The sequence below is a fragment of the Garra rufa genome, chromosome 6, assembly GCF_049309525.1.
Source record: "Garra rufa chromosome 6, GarRuf1.0, whole genome shotgun sequence".
NCBI classification, from domain to species: domain Eukaryota; kingdom Metazoa; phylum Chordata; class Actinopteri; order Cypriniformes; family Cyprinidae; genus Garra; species Garra rufa.
Genome location: NC_133366.1, coordinates 32691015 through 32715380, shown reverse-complemented (window position 1 = coordinate 32715380; position 24366 = coordinate 32691015). Strand labels below are relative to the sequence as shown.

The window sequence follows — 24366 nt, the reverse complement described above, 5'->3', positions numbered from 1 at the left end:
ACAAGTAAGAATTATATAAACAATAATCTTGCTACTAACCCAGGACTTTAACCTCCTGGCAATTAAGACTTATTCAGGAGCCCAATTGAACATCTATTTATACACAGTGTGGCTTATATAAAACTTGTGAAATTACCTTGTCGAAGTCGACATGTGATGCACAAAAGCTGCTTTATTCAATGAACCACATCACTCCTCCCAGAACAAATCAAATAAATTGAACAGATGTGAAGTGAAGAGCATCACTGTACACTGCCTTCAGCCATGATCGCACTCAGACTGCTTAATTTCTTCTTCATCACCTCAACACTGGAGAATGAATCTGAGGAAGACAGACGGAAGAAAACCTACAACGACTCGCTTTACAAGCGTGGTGACCTTTTGGAGGTATCCAGGACTCTTTTTAAACATTTTGGAATCTACTTAGGTGAGGGTCGCGTTGCTCATTTTATCCCAGACATCCTACCAGTGTTCACTAAAGAGAAGTCCATCGTTGAGCAGATGGTGACCAACGAAAGACTGATTTTGGGAGTTTTGGCCAAAACTGCTAGTGTCCGTGTGGACTCTTTGGCGGATTTTGCATTTGGTGATCAGATTCAGGTCAATAAAACAGACAGTATGGTCAGTGTACGGCCACTGAATGGAGAGGAAGTGGCACGACGGGCTGAGAAGCTGATTGGATCTTTCTCCTACAGCTTACTGTGGCACAACTGCGAACACTATGTCATGTACTGCCGCTATGGTGTTGCATTTAGCTTCCAAACCTTTCAGGTAAGAAAACAAAAGAAGGTGTAGGGTGGATATAGACGTGTAGATGTGAACATAGATGCACTATAAATGTTTTTTAAACAAATCTACATTTATTCCATCAAAATACAGTAAAACAGTAATATTGTGAAATATTATTACAATTTAAAATAACTTTTTTCTATTCTAATATATTTAAAGATTTGTTAATTTGATGGCAAAGCAGAATTTTTAGCAGCCATTACTCCAGTCTTCAGTTCAATATGATCCTTCAGAAATAAACTTTTTTTTTTAAATCAATGTAAATAAATAATCATATTTACAAATGAAACATTAACCTACATCTATTTCAGACAGCTTTTTGGAGTATTATGTATTGCAAATGTAAGACTGAGAGAAGACGCATTGTGCAAGGAAATCAATGAGCCCTAATGAGTTTAATGACTGCAGATTTTAACATTAAGAATAATGACATAAAGAACGGCTACTAAAATTAAGCACCTTGAGTTCTACGTGTGAACACAACAGTCGCACTTTAAGCCTCCCACAGCATTTATTTACTTGTTCACTTTTGTTTCCAAATTCCAAACAGGATTTCACAATTTCCTCTACATAAGCACAGATTATCTCCTATTTGAATATGTCAGTGAACTCCTCTCCTCATGGTTTATTCACCATAAATAGAGCTGAGAAAACAAGGATCTTAAGCATTTTGTGGTTATCCTGAAACACATGTGCTTTGAAAAGCTGGTAAATGAAATATAATGAAAAAAATCAATCAAACAAAAGCACAAAAGCCTAGTTTAAACTATATTCACAGTTCACACTCTTATATATGGTAAAACATGAAACTGTACATTTCTGTTCAGTACTAAAAATATTGTTAGTTAGTTACCTGATGCATTAACCATTTTTAACTTTTTAATTTTGAATCTATCTGCAAAGTGTTACCAAAAACATACATTTTATATAACAGTATTTAATAAAATAATATAAAATGAGCATGGCTCTTTTCCATCATGCTATAACATTTACATTTCAGAAAAGATTACAATGCAATACTTTGTAATCTGAATAAAGTCTGAAAATGTGACAAAAATCTTTTTTATTGTGTGTTTTCCAACAAGCATCAAACAACAGTAGCACCACCACCATCTAGTGGACAATCATAACACATAACACAATCATAACAAGAATCAACTGAGGGCAGGTCATTAAAACTACAGCAGAACAGAAGTTACTAATATATAACACATAAACAATTGATTCCATGCTAAACAATACCTTTTCCATCTATTTCAGTTCTGTAAAGTCATAAGGACAACTCTCTTAAGCAGGAAGATGGCCTTCCTGTCAGCTATAATCGGGGTTGTTATATTTTATGTTTATGAAGAGACCCAGACTTGGTTTTAAGATGCCAGCTTTTACTTCCTCAGCTCTCGCATCACAACTACGGATGCCCCGAGGGCACACAATACATTCACATGTATACATACATACATGACATCCCTCTTTTTTATCTTTTTTTTTTTTTTTTTTTTTTTAACTGATAAACTGAACAACAAATATGTAGTCTAAATCTACTACATGCCAAAAGTTCAAACACTCAGAACCATGTATCTTGAAACTCAATCTCTGTATCTTGCCGGTACTCTCACCAATCTCCCAGATCTGGTGGAGTATGGTTTCTCTTGTACTTCATTAAAGTAATTATCTTTGTGAGACTTGGGTGATACTTCTTTGTCACAAGTATCTGAATCGTTGTTTTGCAACTGTACAGCCTCTTGCTGGTCACTTGTCTCCATTTCAATACTCTTGTCAAATATTGACTTATCTGTCTCTTTTGTTTTCCTCAGATGTTTACGATTCCTTCTGAACAGGTTTCCATCTGGTGTTCTGACCACGAAGGATCTGGGATGCTCATGTCTCTTTTGAACCACAGCAGGTTGCCAAGATTCTCCTTTCTGCATTCTGATTTTCTCTCCGGGTTGCAGATCCTGTAAGAGCTTTGTGTGTCTGTCATAGTAAAATCTGTACTTGCTCTGTCGTTCTTTAAGCTTTCTTTGTACTTGTCTCATGGCATCTGATGTAAGCAGTGCCAATGACGTTGGCAGCTTTGTCCTGAGACGTCGCCCCATCAAGAGCTGCGCAGGAGACAGACCTATCCCTTCGATTGGTGTGTTGCGATACTCAAGTAGTGCAACATATGGGTCACTGTTGTTACTTTGAGTTTTCTTCAATAGATTCTTTATAGTTTGCACAGTCCTTTCTGCTTGACCATTGGATTGTGCGTACCCTGGACTAGAGGTTACATGCTTGAAGTCCCACTCCTCTGCGAAAATAGCGAACTCAGCACTTGCATATTGAGGTCCGTTGTCAGACACTACAACATCTGGAATGCCATGCCTTGCAAAAGTAGACTTCATCTCTAGAATCACTCCTCTACTTGTCGTATCTGTTAGCTTTCTGATTTCTGGATACTTAGAAAAGTAATCCACACATAACAGAAATGTAGATCCACCATGATAAAAAATATCTGTTCCAATTTTTTCCCATGGTCGTCCAGGTAATGCATGTGGCAACAATGGCTCTCTCGGGTTGTTATTCTTATTTTCATTACAAACCACGCATTTGGACACTGTCTCTTCGATTTCTTTTGACATATTCGGCCAATACATAATGTCTCTTCCTCTTGCTTTACACTTCACAATTCCTAGGTGAGACTCATGTATATTGCTGAGCATTTCTTGTCTGAGCTGCTGTGGAACAATCAGCTTATTAGCCTTGAATAATAGATCATCAGCATAGCTGATTTCCTCTTTGAACGTCCAGTAGGGTTGAATTAATCTTGGTAGTGCAGATCTGTCTTTCGACCAGCCATCTCTGATAGCATTCTTTAATGCTTGCATCTCAGCATCATCTGCTGTTGCTTTCTTGAACATTTCCAACTTTTTCTTCGAAATGGGAAGTTGTGATGTCACCCAATTCACCTCCAACTCTTCTCCCAACAGATCCTCTTTCTCCTCCTTCAGATAGGCACGGCTCAGAGCATCAGCTATAAATAATTCTTTGCCAGGTTTATACGTCACATTGAGATTGTACCTCTGCAGGCGTAGAAGCATTCTCTGTAGTCTCATTGGAGCTTGATGTAATGGCTTTCTGAAAATGCTTTCTAACGGTTTGTGGTCACTTTCAATTGTGATTTCTTTCCCGTACACAAATTGGTGGAATTTCTCGCAGCCATATACTATGGCCAGGAGCTCTTTTTCGATTTGTGCGTATCTACGCTGACAGTCACTCAGGGCTCTTGACCCATAAGCCACTGGCCTTCCTTCTTGCAAGATAACAGCACCGATTCCTTCCGAGCTTGCATCCACTGACAGTGTTACAGGCTTGCCGACATCATAGAACTTCAGTGTCGGACTGTGAGTAATCATCTGTTTCAGTTTCTCAATGCTTTTTTCTTGAGCCTCTTCCCAGTGCCATGCTGTTTCCTTCTCCAGCAATTTTCTCAAAGGTGCACTGACTTCAGATAAGTTGGGGATAAATTTAGCCAAATATTGAACCATCCCCATAAATCTTTGCATATCTTGTTTGTTCTCTGGTGTTGGTAGCTGGGTTACTGCTCTTATCTTTTCTTCATCTGGCTTCAGTCCCTGAGCACTTAGGATATGTCCAATGTATTTGATTTCTTTCATTCGAATTTTGCATTTGTTTCTGTTTAGTTTCAGATTATTTTCCCTTGCTCTTTTCAACAAGTCTTTTAGTCTTTCATCGTGCTCTTCAATGGTGTCTCCCCACACTAATATGTCATCAATGATGTTCACCACACCTTCCAAACCTTCTATCATTTGGGCTATGGACCTTTGAAAGACCTCTGAAGCTGAAGAGATCCCAAAGGGTAAACGAAGAAAGCGGTATCTTCCAATGGGTGTGTTCATTGTGCATAAAGTCGAACTTTCTTTATCCAGTTTGATTTGCCAGAAGCCTTGATTTGCATCAAGTACTGAGAAGTACTTTGCATTAGGCATTCTTGAGACTACCTCTTCCACTGTTAGCATTGGATAGTGCTCTCGTTTTATTGCTTTATTAAGATCTTTGGGGTCCATACATATGCGAATTTTGTTTGATGTGACCACAGTCACCATGCTGTTGACCCAGTCTGTAGGCTCAGTTTGTTTTGCAATTACTCCCATTTGTTCCATTCTTTTTAGTTCTTTGATGACTCTGTCTCTGAGAGCTACAGGGATCCTCCTTGGAGCATGCACTACTGGCCTGATGTCTTTGTTTATTCGTATGTGGTGTTCCCCAGGTAAGCAGCCAAGTCCTACAAACAGGTCTTCAAACTCTTTAAGAATGTCTTTGCTCTTTTCTACTTGATACAGTCTTTTTACCATGCCTAATTTTTTACAGGCAGCATGTCCTAGAATTGCTGGTGCATCTTCCTGTATGATCTCAAATACAATCCTGTATTTCTGACCTTTATACTCACAGGTGATGGCTTTCTTGCCTAATGGCTCCATCTTGTGGCCTGAGTAAGCCACTAACTTGCAGCTAGATTTTTGCAGTCTTCCTGTGATGTTTAGTGCATTATATGCACTTTCTGATAAAACGTTGCATTCAGCACCAGTATCAAGCTTGACTTTGACATCTTTCTTATTTATTTTGAGAGTTTCTGTCCAGTCATCTTCATTTACATTCTGCAATGTTGTCGATTTTATGTTTTTGAACCGCTCTTTATGCACTGCTCCTATGAACATCTCTTCACTCTGTTCAATTATGTGCATTTTCTTATTGTGACTCGCTTGGCTCTTAGAAGTGCACATTTTGGCGAAGTGATTTTTCTTTTGACAGCTTTTACATGTTTTTCCAAAGGCAGGACAATTTCTGTATTCATGTTTGTTGCCACATTTGCTGCATTCCTTTTTTGTCTGCACACTCTGAAAAGATCTGCCATCTCGTTTTTTTGGCTTTACTGCTGTGACTCTGTGTACCTCCATTTCTTCATTCAGTGCTTTCATCTGACTTGATGTAATCTCACTGGCTCTGCAGATATCAATGGCTTTTTCGAGAGAGAGATCTACCTCTCTCAGCAGTCGGCCTCTTAATTGATCGTCTTTTATGCCACATACAATTCTGTCGCGAATTAATGAATCGTGCAGATCCCCGAACTCACAGTCTTTCGCTTTGTTTTTCAGGTCTGTGACATAAGCGTCAATCGTTTCTGAGAGTCCCTGAGAGCGCGTGAAGAACACATGTCTAATATATGGTAAATTTTTACGAGGTTCACAGAAGCCTTTAAACTTGTCCTTTAGTACCTGTATTTTGTCTTTTTCCTCCTCTGTGAAGTGAAATGTGTTACAGACTTTAATTGCCTCTTCACCTGCTACATGTAGAAATGTTGCACACTGCACCTTCTCGGACTTTTCGGCTATCCCGCTTGCCGTGGCGAAAAGTTCAAACCTTTGAATCCAACTTTTCCAATTCTCCGAGAGATTGCCTTGCAGGTTTAACGGTGCCGGCGGCTGTAGTTGTGCCATTGTTACTGTTAACTCTTATTCCGTCACTTCTGACACCATGTTATATTTTATGTTTATGAAGAGACCCAGACTTGGTTTTAAGATGCCAGCTTTTACTTCCTCAGCTCTCGCATCACAACTACGGATGCCCCGAGGGCACACAATACATTCACATGTATACATACATACATGACAGGGGTCTTCATCATGTTGTATCTAGGCGCTGTGACACTTCTCACCATCCTCCCCATTGTTGTCATTCCCTTTACCATCTGGATGGCATCTTGAAGATACTCCGGGTGGAATTTGTCCTTTAATGTTGGTCCAGAAACAGCCAAAAGCATCAAAGCATTTACTCTATCAACAACTATTGACAGACTGTTATGTAAATTAGAAATGTTAAGAAATGGCGATGATTATATCATCATGAAACTTAATAATTATTGTTAATCGCATGTCATAGAATTAAAATATAGGCCCTACATCTAATGCACCATGAATGTATCTTTGATAAGTATGATTTCACTTCAAAATTATTTTTGTAATAATAAAGAAAACAACAGACTAGTTTAATGTGCTTGAAGATAGCAACATCTGGTGTTATACCCCAGAGTACAAGAGAGAGAGTATATTTTTCACTGTGTATGACAGCATTGAATTCATAAACACAGATTAAACCTGATAATATTTATCTATCCATTCATATGATGAAGTGAAATATAAGTGTTAATTACTTAATTTCTAAAAGTGTAATAAGCAAGATAACACATTCAGTACAATTCATATACAAAGTTAAGGACAATGGCAGTCCATACTAATTATATTCAGCAATTATGGATTACATTGAAACAATAAGTAATATTTAGACAGTCCTAAGTGCCATAATTTAGTCAAAGAGAACAGTAATGGGGATAATGATTATGAATAGTTAATGAAAAGATGCTGGAGACAGCATTTACATTAGTTAGTGTCCTACAGAGCTGGATCCAGTTCAATGCAGGGGGGTAATTACTTACGGAACATTCTTACTGCATCCACTTGAGTAGTTTAGGGAACTATTCAGGCTTGTTTCTTTGAATAATTCAAGCACCCTTCAGTTATTTTTAGATTAATTGAGCAGACTGGTACTGTTTCACATTTGAATTACAACAAGCAAGTTATGTTTAAGTTGAGTATAAGGCAAAGGTAAGCATATATTTTTAAGAAGTTGTGATATAAATCAGCTCCCTTTCTTTATATTTGAGTGAAATCTTGAAAATATCTTAACGTATGTGGCCATGTGTCATAGTGAAATGAACAAAATTTGTATGCTACATTTCAGATAAAGAAGCTGCTTTGATCTGCATCAACATCAACAGTTTGCAAAATGAAAGACCTTCAAGTTAGAGTAAATATGGACAACATCTTAATAAAAAAATAAACAAGTTATCAAGTTAAAAATAAACAAGTTAAGAAGTTATCATTTTTGTTCTCAACTGAATCACATTAGATATAATCATGGTGTTATATTATTACATTACAGCAAAACAGATGACAGCACTATGGATCACTGGATTAACATCAGAAACAGCGCTTCAGGGAGCTGGTTATTTCTGTCGTTGTGTTCTCTGTAGTGTTGTTGTGCTGCTGCTTCTATTTATGTAAATTTGCCTGGCTGGACATTTACCTCAGTCTCTCTGCGGAAGTTAATAAAAAGAAATCTATAGCAATTAATTACAAAGCCAATAAGTGACTAAAGCTGCCAGCTCAGTTCAATTAGAAAGCGATTGCATTAAGATTTAAGAGGGTTTAGGTGTCATATCATACATAGACCATTTCTTTTTCTTCTCTTTTCTACCCAAATCGGTTTAAATTCCAAATGTCATGGCAACCAAACTGCAACTATTGATTCAACAACACATGAAAAGAAAATTGAAGAAAACATTTCACAAGTCAAATTCTGGGGTTTTCAATCTTGTCAAGGAGATGTATTAGGTTTGACAGATATAGAAAAGCTTTTTAGACGGTACCTCCAGTTACAAATTGCATGCTTTAGTTTGTCAATGTTGTGCCAAGAAAACTTCCCCCAACTCTGCTTTCAAGGAAATCTATCTATCAAGGAAAGGATCTATTTAGTTGGACCCAAATTATTTTACATTTAAAATATTTATAAAACGTATAAATGTATGATTTTATAAGGCATTTTATAAACATTTAACATTTATCATTTATCAGCATATCAACATTAGACATTTGTTGTAGAAACATTATTTTTTCATCCAGAAATTGCTAGCAAATTTTACAAACAAACAGAAAACAGGAAGTAGCACATTCAATTCATGAAATTTTGCTTAAAATTTAACTCATTAACTTTGTCACAAAAATTGATTTGTGTTTCAAATTTGAACAAAAGTCGTGGAACAGCACGAGGGTGAGTAAATAATAGCACCTTTTTATTTTGGGGTAGACTTTTCCTTTTAATGCATGTTCTTGGTCTTACTCTGAATAACTGATTGGGGTGCATTATTCCAAAGAGAGTAAAAAACAAAATTATTCTTAAACCACAAGTAATTTGCTCTGGGTTGCAAACGGCAGTCCATGTTGACTTTATCCTTAATCAATATCCTTTATGAAGCACAGCAAAACTAATTTAAAACCAGAGGGCACTTTCTTGTAAAGTGTGAATAGCTTCAGAAAAACATGAAAAAATTGATTATACATTCAAATCCAAATTTGGTAACTATGAAGCAATGATGGACAAGAATTGGAAAATGCTATAAATCACTCAAGATCACTTAATGCTGTGATATTTAACTAGAGAGCGAGACGAGAATGATTAACGTTTATGGTCTCAGTGCAGTTCTGCATGGTTGAGAATGTTAATGCTCAGGCTATTTGTGAATTTTTAGGTTGAATTATTGAACAGAGCAGTTCGGTTCCTAAAAGCCACTCTGCAAAAGTGCATTATAATTGCTGTCTGATTTAAAAAACGAAATCTAATGGATTAAATTCTAAGGTTATTGCATTTCAAAAACATGTTTTTTAAGTGAATAGTGGCCAGCTGGTTCCATCTAGTAAAGGGATAGTTAATTCAAAAATGAAAATTCTGTCATTAATTACTCACCCTCATGTCGTTTCAAACCCGTAAGACATTTGTTTGTCTTTGTAACATAAATGAAGATATTTTCAATGAAATCCGAGAGCTCTCTGACCCTCCATACACTCTTAAAAATAAAGGTGCTTCACGATGCCATAGATGAACCTTTTTGTCTAAATGGTTCCATAAAGAACCTTTAACATCTGAAGAACCTTTCTGTTTCACAAAAGACTCTTTGTGGCAAAGGAGGTTCTTCAGATTATCAAAAGGTAAGCAAGAAATGGTTCTTTAAAGAACCTTTAACTGAATGGTTCTTTGTGGAACCAAAAATGGTTCTTCTATGGCATCGCTTGAAGAACCTTTTCAAGCACCTTTATTTTTAAGAGTGGCGCCAGGGCAATGTGGAGGAGAAAAATTGTTAAATAAAGAGGAAATAAAAGTTTTTGTTTTTTTTTAGCAAAAAATAATCTTGTTTCGTCATAAAATTACGGATGAACCACTGATGTCACATGACTATTTTGTCGATGTTCTTGGTACCTTTCTTGACCTTGAACGTGGTGGGACCCTTGCTGTCTATGGAGGGTCAGTGAGCTCTCGGATTTCTTCAAAAATATCTTAATTTGTGTTCCAAAGACAAACAAAAGTGGGTTTATGGGTTTGGAACAACATAAGGTGAGTAATTAATGACAGAATTTAAATTTTTGGGCGGACTCTTTAATAATGAAAACTTTGATAACACTTTGCTACACCTTATATATATACTATTATAATAACAATAAATTATGCATAATTACATGCAAGTAACCCTAAGCCAAACCCTAATCCTAACCCTAACCATATGGTAAGTACTTTTACTTTTAAGTAGTTAACTATTATTACTCAGTACTCAAATGTATAATTACACTGTAACAAGGACACCTTAAAATAAAGTGTAACCAAAACTTTCACTAACAAATCAGTTCCCTGATTTGAATACGAAATAACGTATATTCATTACTAATTATCATAATATCATAATATAAATACTACATGATCCTAGCATAGCTGTACGGTGTTATATGACAAAATAAGTCTGAAATACTAAGTCAGATGACGCCATCATTGCTTGACAACAGACAAGATCAGATCTTATAACCTGCAGCAGCAAAACACAAAGCACTATTCCTAAGGGTAGTGCATACATTTAGTTTATTGTGTTTAAATTGAAGGTCTGGCAACAAAATGGGAAGACTCTTATCTTGATTGTTGACGTCATATCTACCTGATGTGGATCAGGAGGACAGACATTTGTCCTTTTGTCTTAATAATTACATTTCCTTACATTTGAAACCTCTTTCTATGTACATGTACCATCTGCAAAATGACAATGTGAAACAAAAAGATGAGCAAACAATGTTGAACGTGAATGACATTAAATTATTTATGAGTAAATGAACTGTAATTTGTTGCAGATATCAAAAGAAAATGATCATTGAGTTCTTTTCATGTCAGTAAATGATCTTAAAACACCTGTTAACACTTTGTAATAATAACTTTCATTAACATTAGTAAATATTATAAGCATAAATTATTAGTGTTCAACAGAAACAGATACTAAACATAGACCTATTCTTAAAATTTGAATGTCAAGAACGTTGGTTCACTTAGGCTACTTTAATATGAAATATGAATTAACATAATTATATATTCATAAACCTCTAATCTGTTAGCATTAAGCTTTATATTATAGTTGTAATTTTTAAGCAAACTGTGGCTCATTATGAAGTTCGGTGTCAATCAACAATCTCGCGAGCACTCCTGGATTAACGCACGTAAAGATCATACAGAGGCTGTCTGTAGACTCCCAGCAGACGCTCAGGCTTTCCTTCAGTGCATCAAATTCATTCCGACTCGTGTTATTGACACTTCTTGAAGTCTGTCGTTGAGTTATGCGTGATAAATTTGGTATGGATTCGGGCTATGTTTTCTTTTCTGCAAGATACGTACGTGAGCTTATATTGCATCAAATTTAACAATTTAAAGAAGGTAAGATAATTTAAGGTCTTATATTACTCTTTTTGAAAAGGATTTCCTTCCTAAATTGTGTACTTCTAAACAGCTTTTTTATTATTGTTTACTCAGACTAATCCAAACGCTTGTTTGTTTAATTATGCAGTGTATAGGCTATGTCATTTATTACTGACCGCATATTCTAGTGACATATGGAAATAATATACTATATACTATATACTATAATGCTTTAGATAATACCAGTAGCCTATACTTAAACAGTTGAATTCTACGAATTGATTCGTTTATTAATATAAAATATGAATTAACACGTTAACATATTCATCAAATAAAACATATTATGCACTAAATCGACAATGCATGAAAAGAAGATCCTAACCTGAACCTCTATATTTTTATATGTATATTAGAACACTAGTATTTTCACCAGCTAAAAAATGGTTTTAAGTCAGTTATTTCTATCTTTTGCTGTAGTGTGTCAGTAGGAAATATAAGTTTACATTACCATACATTCATTTTGCCATTAATCGTAATAATCCAGTGAGATTTTTGTTTGTACAAGGAGTCTGACAACAACCAGTGCTCCACACAGAGATCTGATCTCACCATCCTCCAGTCTGTCTGGAATGACACGAAGAAACAGATCAAACTGAGACAGACTAAATCCAGGAGAACTGCAACAGTGTCTCCAAGATGCTTCAAGAAACCTACCTGCAAATCTACAGTACTATTAAATGTTTTAGGCACTTGTGTAAAATGCTGTAAAATGAGTATGCTGTCAAAACGAACGTCAGAAATAGATTTGATTTATCAATTCAATTCTAGTAATTAAATTGAATTAACATTTGGTGTGACCATCCTTTGCGTTTAAGGCAGCTTTTGCACTAGGTGCACTTGTGCATTGTTTTTCAGGTAGCTCTGCAGGTAGGTCTCCTGAAGCATCTTAGAGACATTGCCACAGTTCTTCTGGATTTAGTTCGTTTTATTTCTTCATGTCATTCCAGACTGGATGATGATGAGATCAGATCTCTGTGTGGAGCACTGGCTGTTGTCAGACTCCTTGTGCATACAAAAATCTCACTGAATTATTACAATTAATGGCAAAATGAATGTTTGGAATGTTTGTAATTGGAACCGATATTTCCTACTTACACACCACAGCAAATTTACTTATTACTAATTACTTTCTAAATCCTATTTCAACCTCGGCAAGTTAATGCAAGGATACATAAAACAGTTATTTTAATTCTTTCAAATAAATAATAGATAACTACATAAATATTGTGGTCATACTTTAAAATTAGGGGCCAATTTTCACTATTTAGTAACTATTAAATATGACTTTTGCCTCAATATACTCCTAATTACTGCTTATTAATACTTAGTAAAGTAGGTGTTACGTTTAAGAATTGGGTAGGATTAAGGATTTAGTATAAGGTCTTGCATAATAAGACATTAATATGTGCTTTTTAAGTAATAATAAACAGCCAATATCCAAGTAATATCCATGCTAACAAACAATTAGTTAGTAGTGAGAATTGGACACTAAAGTGTTACCAATATTCTTATTAACTCATCAAAGTGTTTAAAGTTAGAAGGGTACATAAACAGTATGCATTTTAAGGTTAGACTTTATATTTTAATGTTAAATCCACTGTTGTATTGTGTATAAATGATCTACAGCTGTGTATATTAAGTTTAATTACATAAGAAGTAACTGTAATTAAATTGCAGAAAAAATAAGAGTAATCCCTTACTTTACTTTTTCAAGGGAAAAGTAATTAAATTACAGTAACTAATTACTTAGTTATAACTTATGACTTATGGAAGCCCATTTCCGCCACTGAAAAAAAAGGTTATTGCGACTTATCTCACAATTCAGATTTTTTAAATCAGAATTGCTTGATGCAAACTCACAATTCTGAGAAATAAAGTAAGAATTGTGTGACATAAACTCGCAATTCTGAGAAATATAGTTGCAATTGTAAGTTATAAAGTCAGAATTCTGAGATATAAACTCGCAATTCTGAGAAATTAAGTAAGAATTATAAGATATAAACTCGCAATTCTGTAAACATATCAGTCTTCTCCTCAGAACTGGACTTTATTTATAACTCACAATTGCGAGTTTATATCTCATAATTCTGAGGAAAAAGTCAGAATTGCAAGATACAATATGGCAATTGCAAGAAAAAAAAAGTCAGAATTGCGAGTTTATATAAATTCTGACTTTATTTCTCGCAATTGTGAGCTGATATCCTGCAATTCTGACTTTATATCTACCAACTCTGATTTTATAACTCGCAGTTGTGCATTTATATCTCGCAGTTTTGAGAAAAAAAAGTCAGAATTGTGAGATGTAAATTCGCAATTGCAAAAAAAAATCTGAATTGTAAGATAAAAAGTCACAATTACCATTTTTATTTTTTTATTCAGTGGCAAAAACGGGCTTCCATAGTAACCAGTTACACCCAACACTGGTTATATTTTTATAATTCTTGAACATTTTTAATCGCTGATGATTAAAAACTCTTACTTTTTTTCAGAGTAAGTGAACGAATGCTAAATATGGATATAAGAACTGAAATGAACATATCTGAAGATGAAATTCAGTCCACAAACTGTTCTACACCAGCCACTATCCAAGTTGAAGGTGTCTTACTAGACGGTCTGGAAGACAGTACAAAACTGGTGGGAGTTCAAGTGATCTTGATTTTGGCTTACAGCACCATCATTGTCTTTGGCATGACTGGAAACTCCTTGGTCATATATGTTGTGTACAAGTTTCGAAATTTACACACGGTGACTAACTACTTCATTGTCAACTTGGCTGTAGCAGACTTGTTGGTCAACACGTTGTGTTTACCTTTCACGTTGATGTACACACTCGATGGAGAGTGGAAATTCGGACAGGTGATGTGCTACCTGTTGCCATACGCACAAGGCTTAGCGGTCCACGTTTCGACCATCACACTCAACGTTATAGCTCTGGACAGATACCGTAGCATTGTCTACCACATGGAAACCAAGATGTCAAAAGACATGTGCGTAGTAGTCATTGTTATCACATGGGTGGCAAGCGCAATCCTCGCCAGTCCTTTAGCTATCTTCCGCGAATACGTGACCTTTGACTTATCGCCTGAGCAGACGATTCAGGGTTGCGCCGAGAAGTGGCCTGGAAGTAGCACGGATGGGACCATCTACAGCATCGCCATGTTTTTTCTCCAGTACGGCCTGCCATTGTCTATCATTTCATTTGCATACACTCGGATCTGGAACAAGCTAAGAAATCACATCAGCCCCGGCGGTGGCCGTAGTGACCGTCATCAACGGCGACAGAAGACGACAAAAATGCTGGTGGCCGTAGTTGTGGTCTTCACCATTAGCTGGCTACCCTTTCATGCCTTTCAGCTTGCTGTGGATATTGATAACAGTATATTGGAAATGAAAGACTTCAAATTGCTCTATACGGCTTTCCATATTGTGGCCATGTGCTCCACGTTTGCCAATCCCATCCTCTATGGCTGGATGAACAGAAACTATAGAAGATCTTTTATGGCTGTGTTTAAGTGCGGAAGGTTAAACAATGGAATGAAAAGGGTTTGTAGTAGAGAGACAGTAAGGGAGAAATGTACACGCAGTAAGCAAAATACAATCAGTGTTGCCTTCACACAAGAAAACACATTGCTATGATGCGTGTTTGCATTTTACAAAATGTGACCAAAATATGGACTAAAATCCAAAAAAATCTGTAAAGAAGAATTGTAAATCTAAATACAGAACACTCAAAAGGTCCTTGCATACTGAATAATGAAATATATATGAGGTTGAAATAAATAGAACCTCATGTTGTGTTGATTACGTTTACACACTGCCTCCAAAACTTTTGTCCATCATAAACAAAAAAATCTGATCAGGTAAAAGTTGACCATTCTGAGCCACCGTGATGTTCTATGCCTGATGAATTTTGACGATTGCGAATAAACGCATATGAACATTTTGGACTCAGTGTGCAAGGACCTGAAATGTCTGATATTCAACAAATTTATGATACATTTGTGGTGACTTTGTAATATTGTATTTTTTGTTATAATGTAATATGTATATTTGCTTATATAGAATTCTCACGTGAATATATTCTAGTGTTTGTTTCCTCTGAGAGAATATGTTATTTTACGTAAAATGGGAAAAACATTAAAACAGCCAATAAATCACTTATTTTGTGTGTGCGATTCAAGCATTTTCACTACTTGAAATAAAAACAAAGCATCCTTTATAATTTTTTATTTAACTTGACGTACTAAAATAACTAAAACTAAAACAAAAATATTTTTTTTGACCGGAATTGACACAGGCTTCTCCCAAAAGATAATAAGACGATGTACAAGAGGCATCATTGTGGAAAAAAAATATTTCTCAGTTTTTATTTACATTTGAACAAAAAGTGGCATGTTTAGGCAAATTATTCACACCCTTTGCAAACTGTCACAGTCTATGGGAAAATCTTAAGTTCTATACCATTCCAAATAGTCCAGGCTGTTCTAAAGCATCCTAATTAGCAGCTAATTACAGCTGTTTTAATCAGCTCAACAGATGAAAAACAGAAGCTCTCTGCTGTTGGTTTGTGGACAGTCATGGCTAAGACAAAGGAGCTCACTGAAGACCTGCGGCTGCGCATTGTGGCTGCTCACAAGTCAGAAAAGGGCTATAAGACCATATCTAAATGTTTTGAAGTTCCAGTGGCTACAGTGCAAAGTATTATTAAAAAATACAAGATGTTCCTTGTAGGTCTTCTGTTTTATGATCAGATGAAACAAAAATGTAATTGTTTGGCCACAATGATGTAGCCTCCATTTCAGCAATTATAGGAAGCGTTTGATTGCTGTAATAGCCAATAAAGGCGTTTCTATTGATTATTGAGAAGGGTATGAATAATTTTGGACATGCCACTTTTTGTTCAAATGTAAATAAAAGCTAAGATTTTTTTTTTTTTCCACAATGGTGCCTCTTGTATATCGTTATTATCTTTTGGGAGACCTGTGTCATTTCCGTTAAAAAAAAAAAAAAAAACTTGCTGGTTGAATAAAAGTAACTTAAAGTCAGAATTTGATAGGGGTATGAATAATATATATCCATATACCATATATGGTTTGGACAATAGGACTATATTTGGCTAGGATACAACTATTTGAAAATATGGAATCTAGAATTTGAGAAAATCGATTCAAAATGTTTAAAAAACTTAAATAGTATTTAAATTATACTAAAATAACAAAAGAAAATAACAAAGAAAAAATACAATGTAACAGTAACAGTGCAGTAGAAAAAAGTCATTTTTTGTTTGTTTTATTTTTACAACTGATTCAATTTCGGTTGGAAAATAAGCACTGTAGTCAAAGAATTTGCTTGGTTGTTTCTAAAACTCACTTGAATTTAATATATTGGTGCTTTTAAAGCTGGTCTGAAACAAGTTTAGCAAAAACATAAAAGGTTTATACAAAAAATGCTGTGGGTGAATCAACAATTTATTGGGCAGCGAGGCAGCAAGCCAGCTGCTTTCTGTTTCAGACACCCCATGTCTCACAGGTAATTTGGTTACTTGGCCTCTAATACTGCACATTGTTCACAATAAGAGCTCTCCCAAGCTATGAAATACGGAATCATTTTGATTCCAAGGGTGAGGTGTTTCCTTTCTAAAACGGAATACTCTTACAAATATTCTCATAACATTCGGCTTTTAAGTTGCAACTTGTCTGTTATGGATATTCATGTTCCATACTGGACATAGTTTGTACAGTGACAATTTCAATTATGTAGGATTATAAGATTACCACATTTCTGCATTATGAAACAGGCTTTACTTGTGAATTAGTGATTATTGTGAGTTTTGCCCACCAGACAAGCCTATGGACTATAAAACATAAAGAAATATAGTTTACAAATGTCATTTATTCCATCAAGCCCCACATCCTAATTCTGATAGCCACTGGCCCATGAAAGATCAATCAACTGACAGGAGCAGACCAATCAATAAACTGAGCACAAGGGGACAACATAAAAATAGAATAAGAGGGTCTCAGAGTATTGATTCTGTCAATTACTGTTTCGTCTGCCTTTGAATGTCCCAAAAGCCACTACTATTATATCTACAATTCAATATTGAATTTCTATCTCTGCACAAAATGATTTATCTATAGATGTGCTGCATTAGGGATTTTATTTCATGCACATGGCTTTTAGCCTTAAAGCTTCAGCATGTACATTATGGAGCCATCTCATAGTCATTCTTTGCTGATTTGCTTTTATTGCATAATAAACATAAAAAACAACAGGTTTAATAATAAGCCTATTAACCTATTTAACAAAAGGTTAAATAATAAGGGTAAGCTTAACATTAGTTCAAGTATTTCTCTGTGGATGGCATATTTTGCTCTTTTGTTGAAGTAATAGCTCACCCAAAATGAAAATTTGCTGAAAATGTAACCTTAGGCCATTCAAGATGTAGATGAGAATGAAATTTAGCGTCACTTACTCACTAGTGGATTCTCTGCAGTGAATGGGTGCTGTCAGAGTAAAAGTTTAAACAGCTGATAAAAACATTATAATAATCAACAAGTAATTTACACGACTCCAGTCCATCAATTAACATCTTGTGAAGTGAAAAGCTGTGTTTGTAATAAACAAATCCATCAAGAAGACTTCAAGCTTTGGTTTTTCTATAAGTCCTCTTTTTATAGTTTTGCTTTCACCAGTGAAAAAGCCATCTTATCTAAATCAGGACATACACAGATATTAAGCACAGCTTACAAGTGAAAACAGTCTAAAACAAAAAAAAAATGTTGGTGGGTTTTGATGTGACATAATTTCCAGACGTAATTTCCAAACCTCTCAGTAGATTTTCATACCATATTTAACATAAATAGTTCATAGAGCATTATTTTCAGCTTAATATTTGGTATATAGTAGTCATCTGTATGTATAAATATATTTTTATTTTCACAGGGTATATTTCTATTGATTTTCTTAAAGTAAAAACAACAGAGCCCCTAAAATAATTCAATAAATGAATACATCACAAAAAAAAAAACTGACATTTACATGCACACAAGAATGCTATTTAATCATTATTGCCATCTTACTATGAATAAAACGAGAGCATGGATGCATATAAAATAACAGAGATCTACTTGCTCGAAATTTGGCTCTTAGTATGGTGATGATGATGATGATGATGATGATGATATATTTTATTTGAGTGTCAAACACCTTAATTGGTGCCCAGCCCTCATGGGCTTATTATACACTTTGACAGATTATATTGACAATAGCCACGTGGCAGAATACAAAGCAAAGCAGAACATATGGACACATACAAAAAAGGAGAACATTTGTCAAGTGGGATACAAAATACTTTGCCGCAGACACCAGGCCTTTTCCACAAATTTTGCAAAAGCAAAAACATTATGTTCAAACAACCAACACAGCATTTCAGCTTCATATTTCCAAAATAAATCAGGATTTTTCAACTGAATCGATTCAAAAAGATAATACCTTAGATCGCTGTATAAAGGACAATGAAAAATAAAATGAAATTCATCCTCCACAACCTGGAGATCACAAAATTCACACAAACGTAAATGTTCAGGTATACCTTTAAATCGACCAACTTCTACTGCCAGAGGCAAGGTACCGGTTCTTAGCTGAGCACAGAGGGACCTCTGCCTTCTCTTTAAATTAAACAAAATATATGGTTCTGAAACGTAATCACTTTTAAACTGAACATAATTTCTAAGCTTTGGCTTCCTCCAAATCTCCTGCTTCCATTGATCTTTATATTTTGTAACTAATCCCTGTCTGACATCATTTATATTACATTGCAGGTTATTCCGAAGCATTATATGCATGTCAGAAGCAGACAGTATTATTGAAACCTCTCTAAACCAGGCGTGATAGTTTGTTCTGTCCCAATTAAAAATTTTCCTAGTTAACCTTTCCTCAGGCAGACTGACAAGACGGTTCCACAATCGCACCATTTCACATCTTTGTTTTATAATACAAGGATCCCAACCTGCATCCCCTTCAACAGCTACCTTTGCTGCATATTTATGAACACCAAGAAAACACCTCAAGGCACGATACTGAACAGAGCTACAATCAGAAATCTCTCTGAAACCCCAAACCCCTGCGACAAATAAAACAAAACTGAATCAACCAAAGATTTATAAAGTTGTGTAAATGTAGAAAAGCCAAGGTCTGTACATGATTTCATTTTACTAATCACAACACCTAATGCTCTTCCAGCGGACTCAGCTAATATTTTCCTTCCCTCAGAAAACTTCATATTTTCATCAAAAACAAAACCAAGATATTTGTACTGAGAAGTAAACTTTAAAGGCACGGAGCCAAACTGGAATGTATAATTGCTCTGTGAATCACTTTTCTTCCTGAAATGAATAACTTGTGTTTTTTTACTATTAATGGTAAGACGCCATTTACTGCACCAAGAGCTCATAATATCCAACAAATTTTGCAGATTAACACAATTTTCAGCAATCAAAACAATATCATCTGCATAAAGCAGAATACTTAAATCAAAATCATCAATAGGAACACCAAGATTAGCCTGCTTAATTTCTTGAGCTAAATCATTTATATAAAGAGCGAATAGAGAAGGGGAGAGTAAGTCTCCCTGCTTCACTCCAAAGGGTGTTGGGAACCAGTCTGTTCTTAAATTATTTATTTGTACACAATCAATAGGATCTCTGTAAAGGGCTTTTATCGCATTATAAAATTTTCCATTAATACCAGATGAAAGTAATTTAAATAACAGAAGTTCTCGGTTAACAGAGTCAAACGCCTTTTTGAAATGAACAAAGCAAGCAAAAGCACTTTTGCCCTTTTCCAAACGAGCTCTCACCACAGAAGATAACACATAAATATGGTCAATGCAGGATCTATTTTTCCTAAAACCATTCTGTTCATCTACCATCCAACCACTGGACTCCAAAAAAATATTAAGTCTGTTGTTAAGGACTCCTGAGTAAATTATAGACTGTGCTGATCAAACTAATCCCTCTATAATTTAACGGGACTATCAGTGTCAGAGTCATGTCTGTGTATTGTCCTGTTCTGTCATGTTCTCCAAGTGTTTTCCCCCCCATGTTTCTAGCTTATATGGTTTAGTCCTTGTCTCCCCCTTTTGGTTATGTTTAGTTAGTTCAGTCTTGCCCATATTTGTATTTCCCCCTCGTCATCCTGTTATCTCGTTTGTGACCACGCCCCCGTTTCAGTGTATTTAAGAGTCTGTGTGTGCACTCCCCATTTGTCCGTCAATGATTCTGTTACCTCTGTTTGCTTGTGTTCATGTGCTCATCTTTTACTCCCGGTTTTTGTTTGTTTGTATTAGTTACAGTGTTTTATTTCAATAAACTTTATTCGTTCACCTACTCCGGTTCTCCTCATCCATCTCCACTCCACAACCCAGCCTGATCGTGACAGATTGACGGACCAAAACTGAGGATGAATCGGGCTGAGGAACAACTATGGAGACTGCGGCAGGGCGGTCGAACGTTGGAGCGATATGTGGAGGAGTTCCTCGAGCTTTCACATCAGGTGGGCTGGCCCGATGCTTCACTCGGCGCTGTTTACTTTGGGACTGGATGATGAGATGATTCGCTGCGATCTTCCTGCCTGTCAATTCCCCTTGATCGAGCTAGTCAATCTCATTCTGTTTTTAAATGGATCTGATTTCGAAATCGAAGAAGTTTATCCTAGCAATCCGATTAAGTCTCATCATCCAGCCCCCTCTGCCACACAGCACATCGCGCCAGCCCTCCATCAGCCAGGACCCCCCACATACTGTGCCAACGGTTCGCACCGTCAGCCCAGTCTCCTATCTCCAGTCGTCCTTCAAAGCTCCGCTGCTGTCCTCAGCCCGATGCGGCCGGCCTCCTCCCCGCGCTCTCATCTACCGGCTTCCGCCCAGCGCTCTAATCTGCCGGCTGCCACGCCAGCTCACAAGATGGCTGCCACGCCAGCTCACAAGATGGCTGCCATACCGGAATCTGCACGCAAGATGGCTACCACGCAGGAGTCTGCACGCAAAATGGCTGCCACACAGGAGTCGGCAAGCAAGATGGCCGCCACGCCAGTTCACAAGATGGCTGCCGCGCCAGATTCTGCAAACAAGATGGCTGCCACGTCGGATTCTGCAAGCAAGATGGTCGTCGTTGCTGAGTTCCCGGCCAAGATGGTAACCAAGCCTGAGTCCCCCGCCAAGATGGTTGCCGTTCCTGAATCCTCGGCCAAGATGGCCGCCAAGCCTGAGTTCCCGGCCAAGATGGCCGTCGTTCCTGAACCCTCGGCCAAGATGGCCGCCAAACCTGAGTTCCCGGTCAAGATGGCCGCTGTTCCAGAGTTCCCGGCCAAGATGGCCGCCGTTGCTGAGTTCCCGGTCAAGATGGCCGCCGTTACTGAGTTCACGGCCAAGATGAACGCCGTTCCAGAACCCTCGGCCAAAATGACCACCCAACCTGAAATCCCGGCCAAGATGGCCACCAAGCCTGAGTCTGCACCCAAGATGGCTACCGCCAAGTCAGAGTCTTCGCTGGTTCCGCCCAGCCTTCCAGTGACTGCGCCGCCAGAGCGCCCTTTAGTGACTGCGCCGCCAGAGCGCCCTCCAGTGACTGCGCCGCCAGAGCGCCCTCCAGTGACTGCGCCGCCATTGCGCCGTCCAGAGCCCGCTCCTCAAGAGCGCCGTCCAGAGCCCGCTCCTCAAGAGCGCCGTCCAGAGCCCGCTCCTCAAGAGCGCCGTCCAGAGCCCGCTCCTCAAGAGCGCCCTCCAGAGCCAACGCCCTCTTCTGCGCGCCCTCCTGAGCCGGAGCTCTCTCCTGCGCGCCCTCCAGAGCCGGAGCTGTCTCCAGCGCGCCCTCCTGAGCCGGAGCTCTCTCCTGCGTGCCCTTCCGTGCTCTCCTGTGTGGACTATACCCTAGGTTCCCCCAAGAAAATTTTTTTTGGGGGGGGGGCTACTCCCCTGATAATGTCAGAGTCATGTTCTCCAAGTGTTTTTCCCCCCATGCTTCTAGCTTATATGGTTTAGTCCTTGTCTCCCCCTTTTGGTTATGTTTAGTTAGTTCAGTCTTGCCCATATTTGTATTTCCCCCTCGTCATCCTGTTATCTCGTTTGTGACCACGCCCCCGTTTCAGTGTATTTAAGAGTCTGTGTGTGCACTCCCCATTTGTCCGTCAATGATTCTGTTACCTCTGTTTGCTTGTGTTCATGTGCTCATCTTTTACTCCCGGTTTTTGTTTGTTTGTATTAGTTACAGTGTTTTATTTCAATAAACTTTATTCGTTCACCTACTCCGGTTCTCCTCATCCATCTCCACTCCACAACCCAGCCTGATCGTGACAATCGGGTCATCATTTGTCGATTTTGGAATAGGTTTGATAACTGATTTATTCCACACAGATGGGATAATACCGTTCTGAAAACATATATAACGCAAGCAATGTAAGACATTACATAAGTTAGGGTTTTTAAGTACTTCATTAGGGAGGTCCTCAATGCCTACAGCTTTATTTTCTTTGGCTTTGCCTAACACTTTAAGTACCTCTCACTGTTCAGTATATCATTTTGATAGAATTTAGTATTCATCCCTGTTTCCATCTTAAATTTTACTTTACAAGTTTCTTCTAAGAAATAATCATCAAATAAAGTGGAAACACTATCGGCATATAAAATACTGTAATCTTTTTCCCACTTTTTCATTATTTCACTGGATTCAAAGCAAGATTCACCACTTTCCATTAAAACCTCCATTGATATTAATGCTTTCTTTTTTGGACCTAACTTATGTATTTCCCTCCAAAATTGCTGTGGGTTACCAATTTGTAATTGTTCTAATTTGAGAGCTTGGCCTCTCTTAAATCTCCTCTTATAGAACCTACATTTTCTGTCAAAATTAACCTGACATTGCTTGTATTCATTACGCAAGACCTTCCTGTTCATGGGATTCCCAGGACCACATTTAAGGAATGTTCTCTCTACAGAACACAACTTCATCCATAACTCACTTAACTCAGTATTCCAGAATGGCTGTTTAACTCTGTAATATTTCCTTGAAGAACGCATTTTTTTACAGGACAATACTTTTCCATCTCATCATGTAAAAGATCTCATCATGTACAGAGATTGATGTAACGGCGATCCATTTTTTTCTTGATTTTCTTCTACTATCTGTAGTTGACCTATTACCTCTAATAAAGCCCTATGACACATTTCAGATGACAGGAAATCAACAGGATAATTTCTGCTTTGACTTTTGGCATACTGTAAACTGTCAACATTAATCAAAGTATTAAACACTTCTCCCACTTGAAAACGTAAACAGAGAACTGAATGATCAGGGAGTCTACTATGATCATCTACTATGATTTATACTCATATCCAAGACCACATGAGGAGAAATATCATCTCCTTCCACATAGTCCTTAAGATCCCCAATTCGGCTGTTTAAATCACCACAGATATAAATTGAATCCACCTTATCAGTAATAGTATATAGCAATGTCAATAAATGGCCAAAGTAGAGATCTGCATTCCTGCCCCATGTAGAAGATTCTGGGGACAGGTAGCAGGAAATTAAACAAAAGGAATTTTGTGACTCTCTATGCTCTAAGTATAAAAAAAAACAAAAACAAAAAACATCATATGTTTTATCAACAATACGAACTGAATATCGCTCCAGCACTTTGTTTTTAATTGAAAATCCAACTCCACCAGTAGTGTTACTGTATTACATTAACCCTGTAAAGCCTGAAATAATAATAATAAAAAATCTTACAGTAATTACAATATTTTAAAAATGGAATCTTGGAATTTTATTGGAGAATATGAAGCTCATAGTTGAGGAGGGAAAAAAACACCTCAATTTTATTCAAAGCCCAAATGATGCAACGACAGAGACTATATTTATAAATGGCCAAAAATATTACATTTTGGGAGACTATAAT

At 37.0% G+C, this 24366-nt stretch overlaps 2 protein-coding genes across 2 annotated transcripts; both read left to right on the top strand.

Annotated features, from left to right (window-relative positions):
* The first annotated feature begins 251 nt into the window (after nucleotides 1-251).
* On the top strand, nucleotides 252-6839 carry LOC141336625 (lecithin retinol acyltransferase). The gene is made up of 3 exons (XM_073842328.1): nucleotides 252-771; nucleotides 2050-2117; nucleotides 6467-6839. Exons 1-3 carry the CDS (start codon nucleotides 265-267, stop codon nucleotides 6552-6554), a joined length of 663 nt encoding a protein of 220 aa, XP_073698429.1. The 5' UTR covers nucleotides 252-264; the 3' UTR covers nucleotides 6555-6839.
* A 7064-nt stretch (nucleotides 6840-13903) lies between these two features.
* Nucleotides 13904-15570, top strand: npy2r (neuropeptide Y receptor Y2). The gene has a single exon (XM_073842327.1). The coding sequence runs from the start codon at nucleotides 13912-13914 to the stop codon at nucleotides 15043-15045; it is 1134 nt and encodes a 377-aa protein (XP_073698428.1). The 5' UTR covers nucleotides 13904-13911; the 3' UTR covers nucleotides 15046-15570.
* The last annotated feature ends 8796 nt before the right edge of the window (nucleotides 15571-24366 follow it).

Bases quoted from the DNA above. Each gene is read 5' to 3' on its own strand.
- LOC141336625 (XM_073842328.1), top strand. From the start codon at position 265: ATGATCGCACTCAGACTGCTTAATTTCTTCTTCATCACCTCAACACTG. The intron at 772-2,049 runs GTAAGAAAACAA...CATCTATTTCAG, and splicing joins TTAGCTTCCAAACCTTTCAG to TTCTGTAAAGTCATAAGGAC. The intron at 2,118-6,466 runs TGTTATATTTTA...CATGACAGGGGT, and splicing joins CTGTCAGCTATAATCGGGGT to CTTCATCATGTTGTATCTAG.
- npy2r (XM_073842327.1), top strand. From the start codon at position 13,912: ATGCTAAATATGGATATAAGAACTGAAATGAACATATCTGAAGATGAA.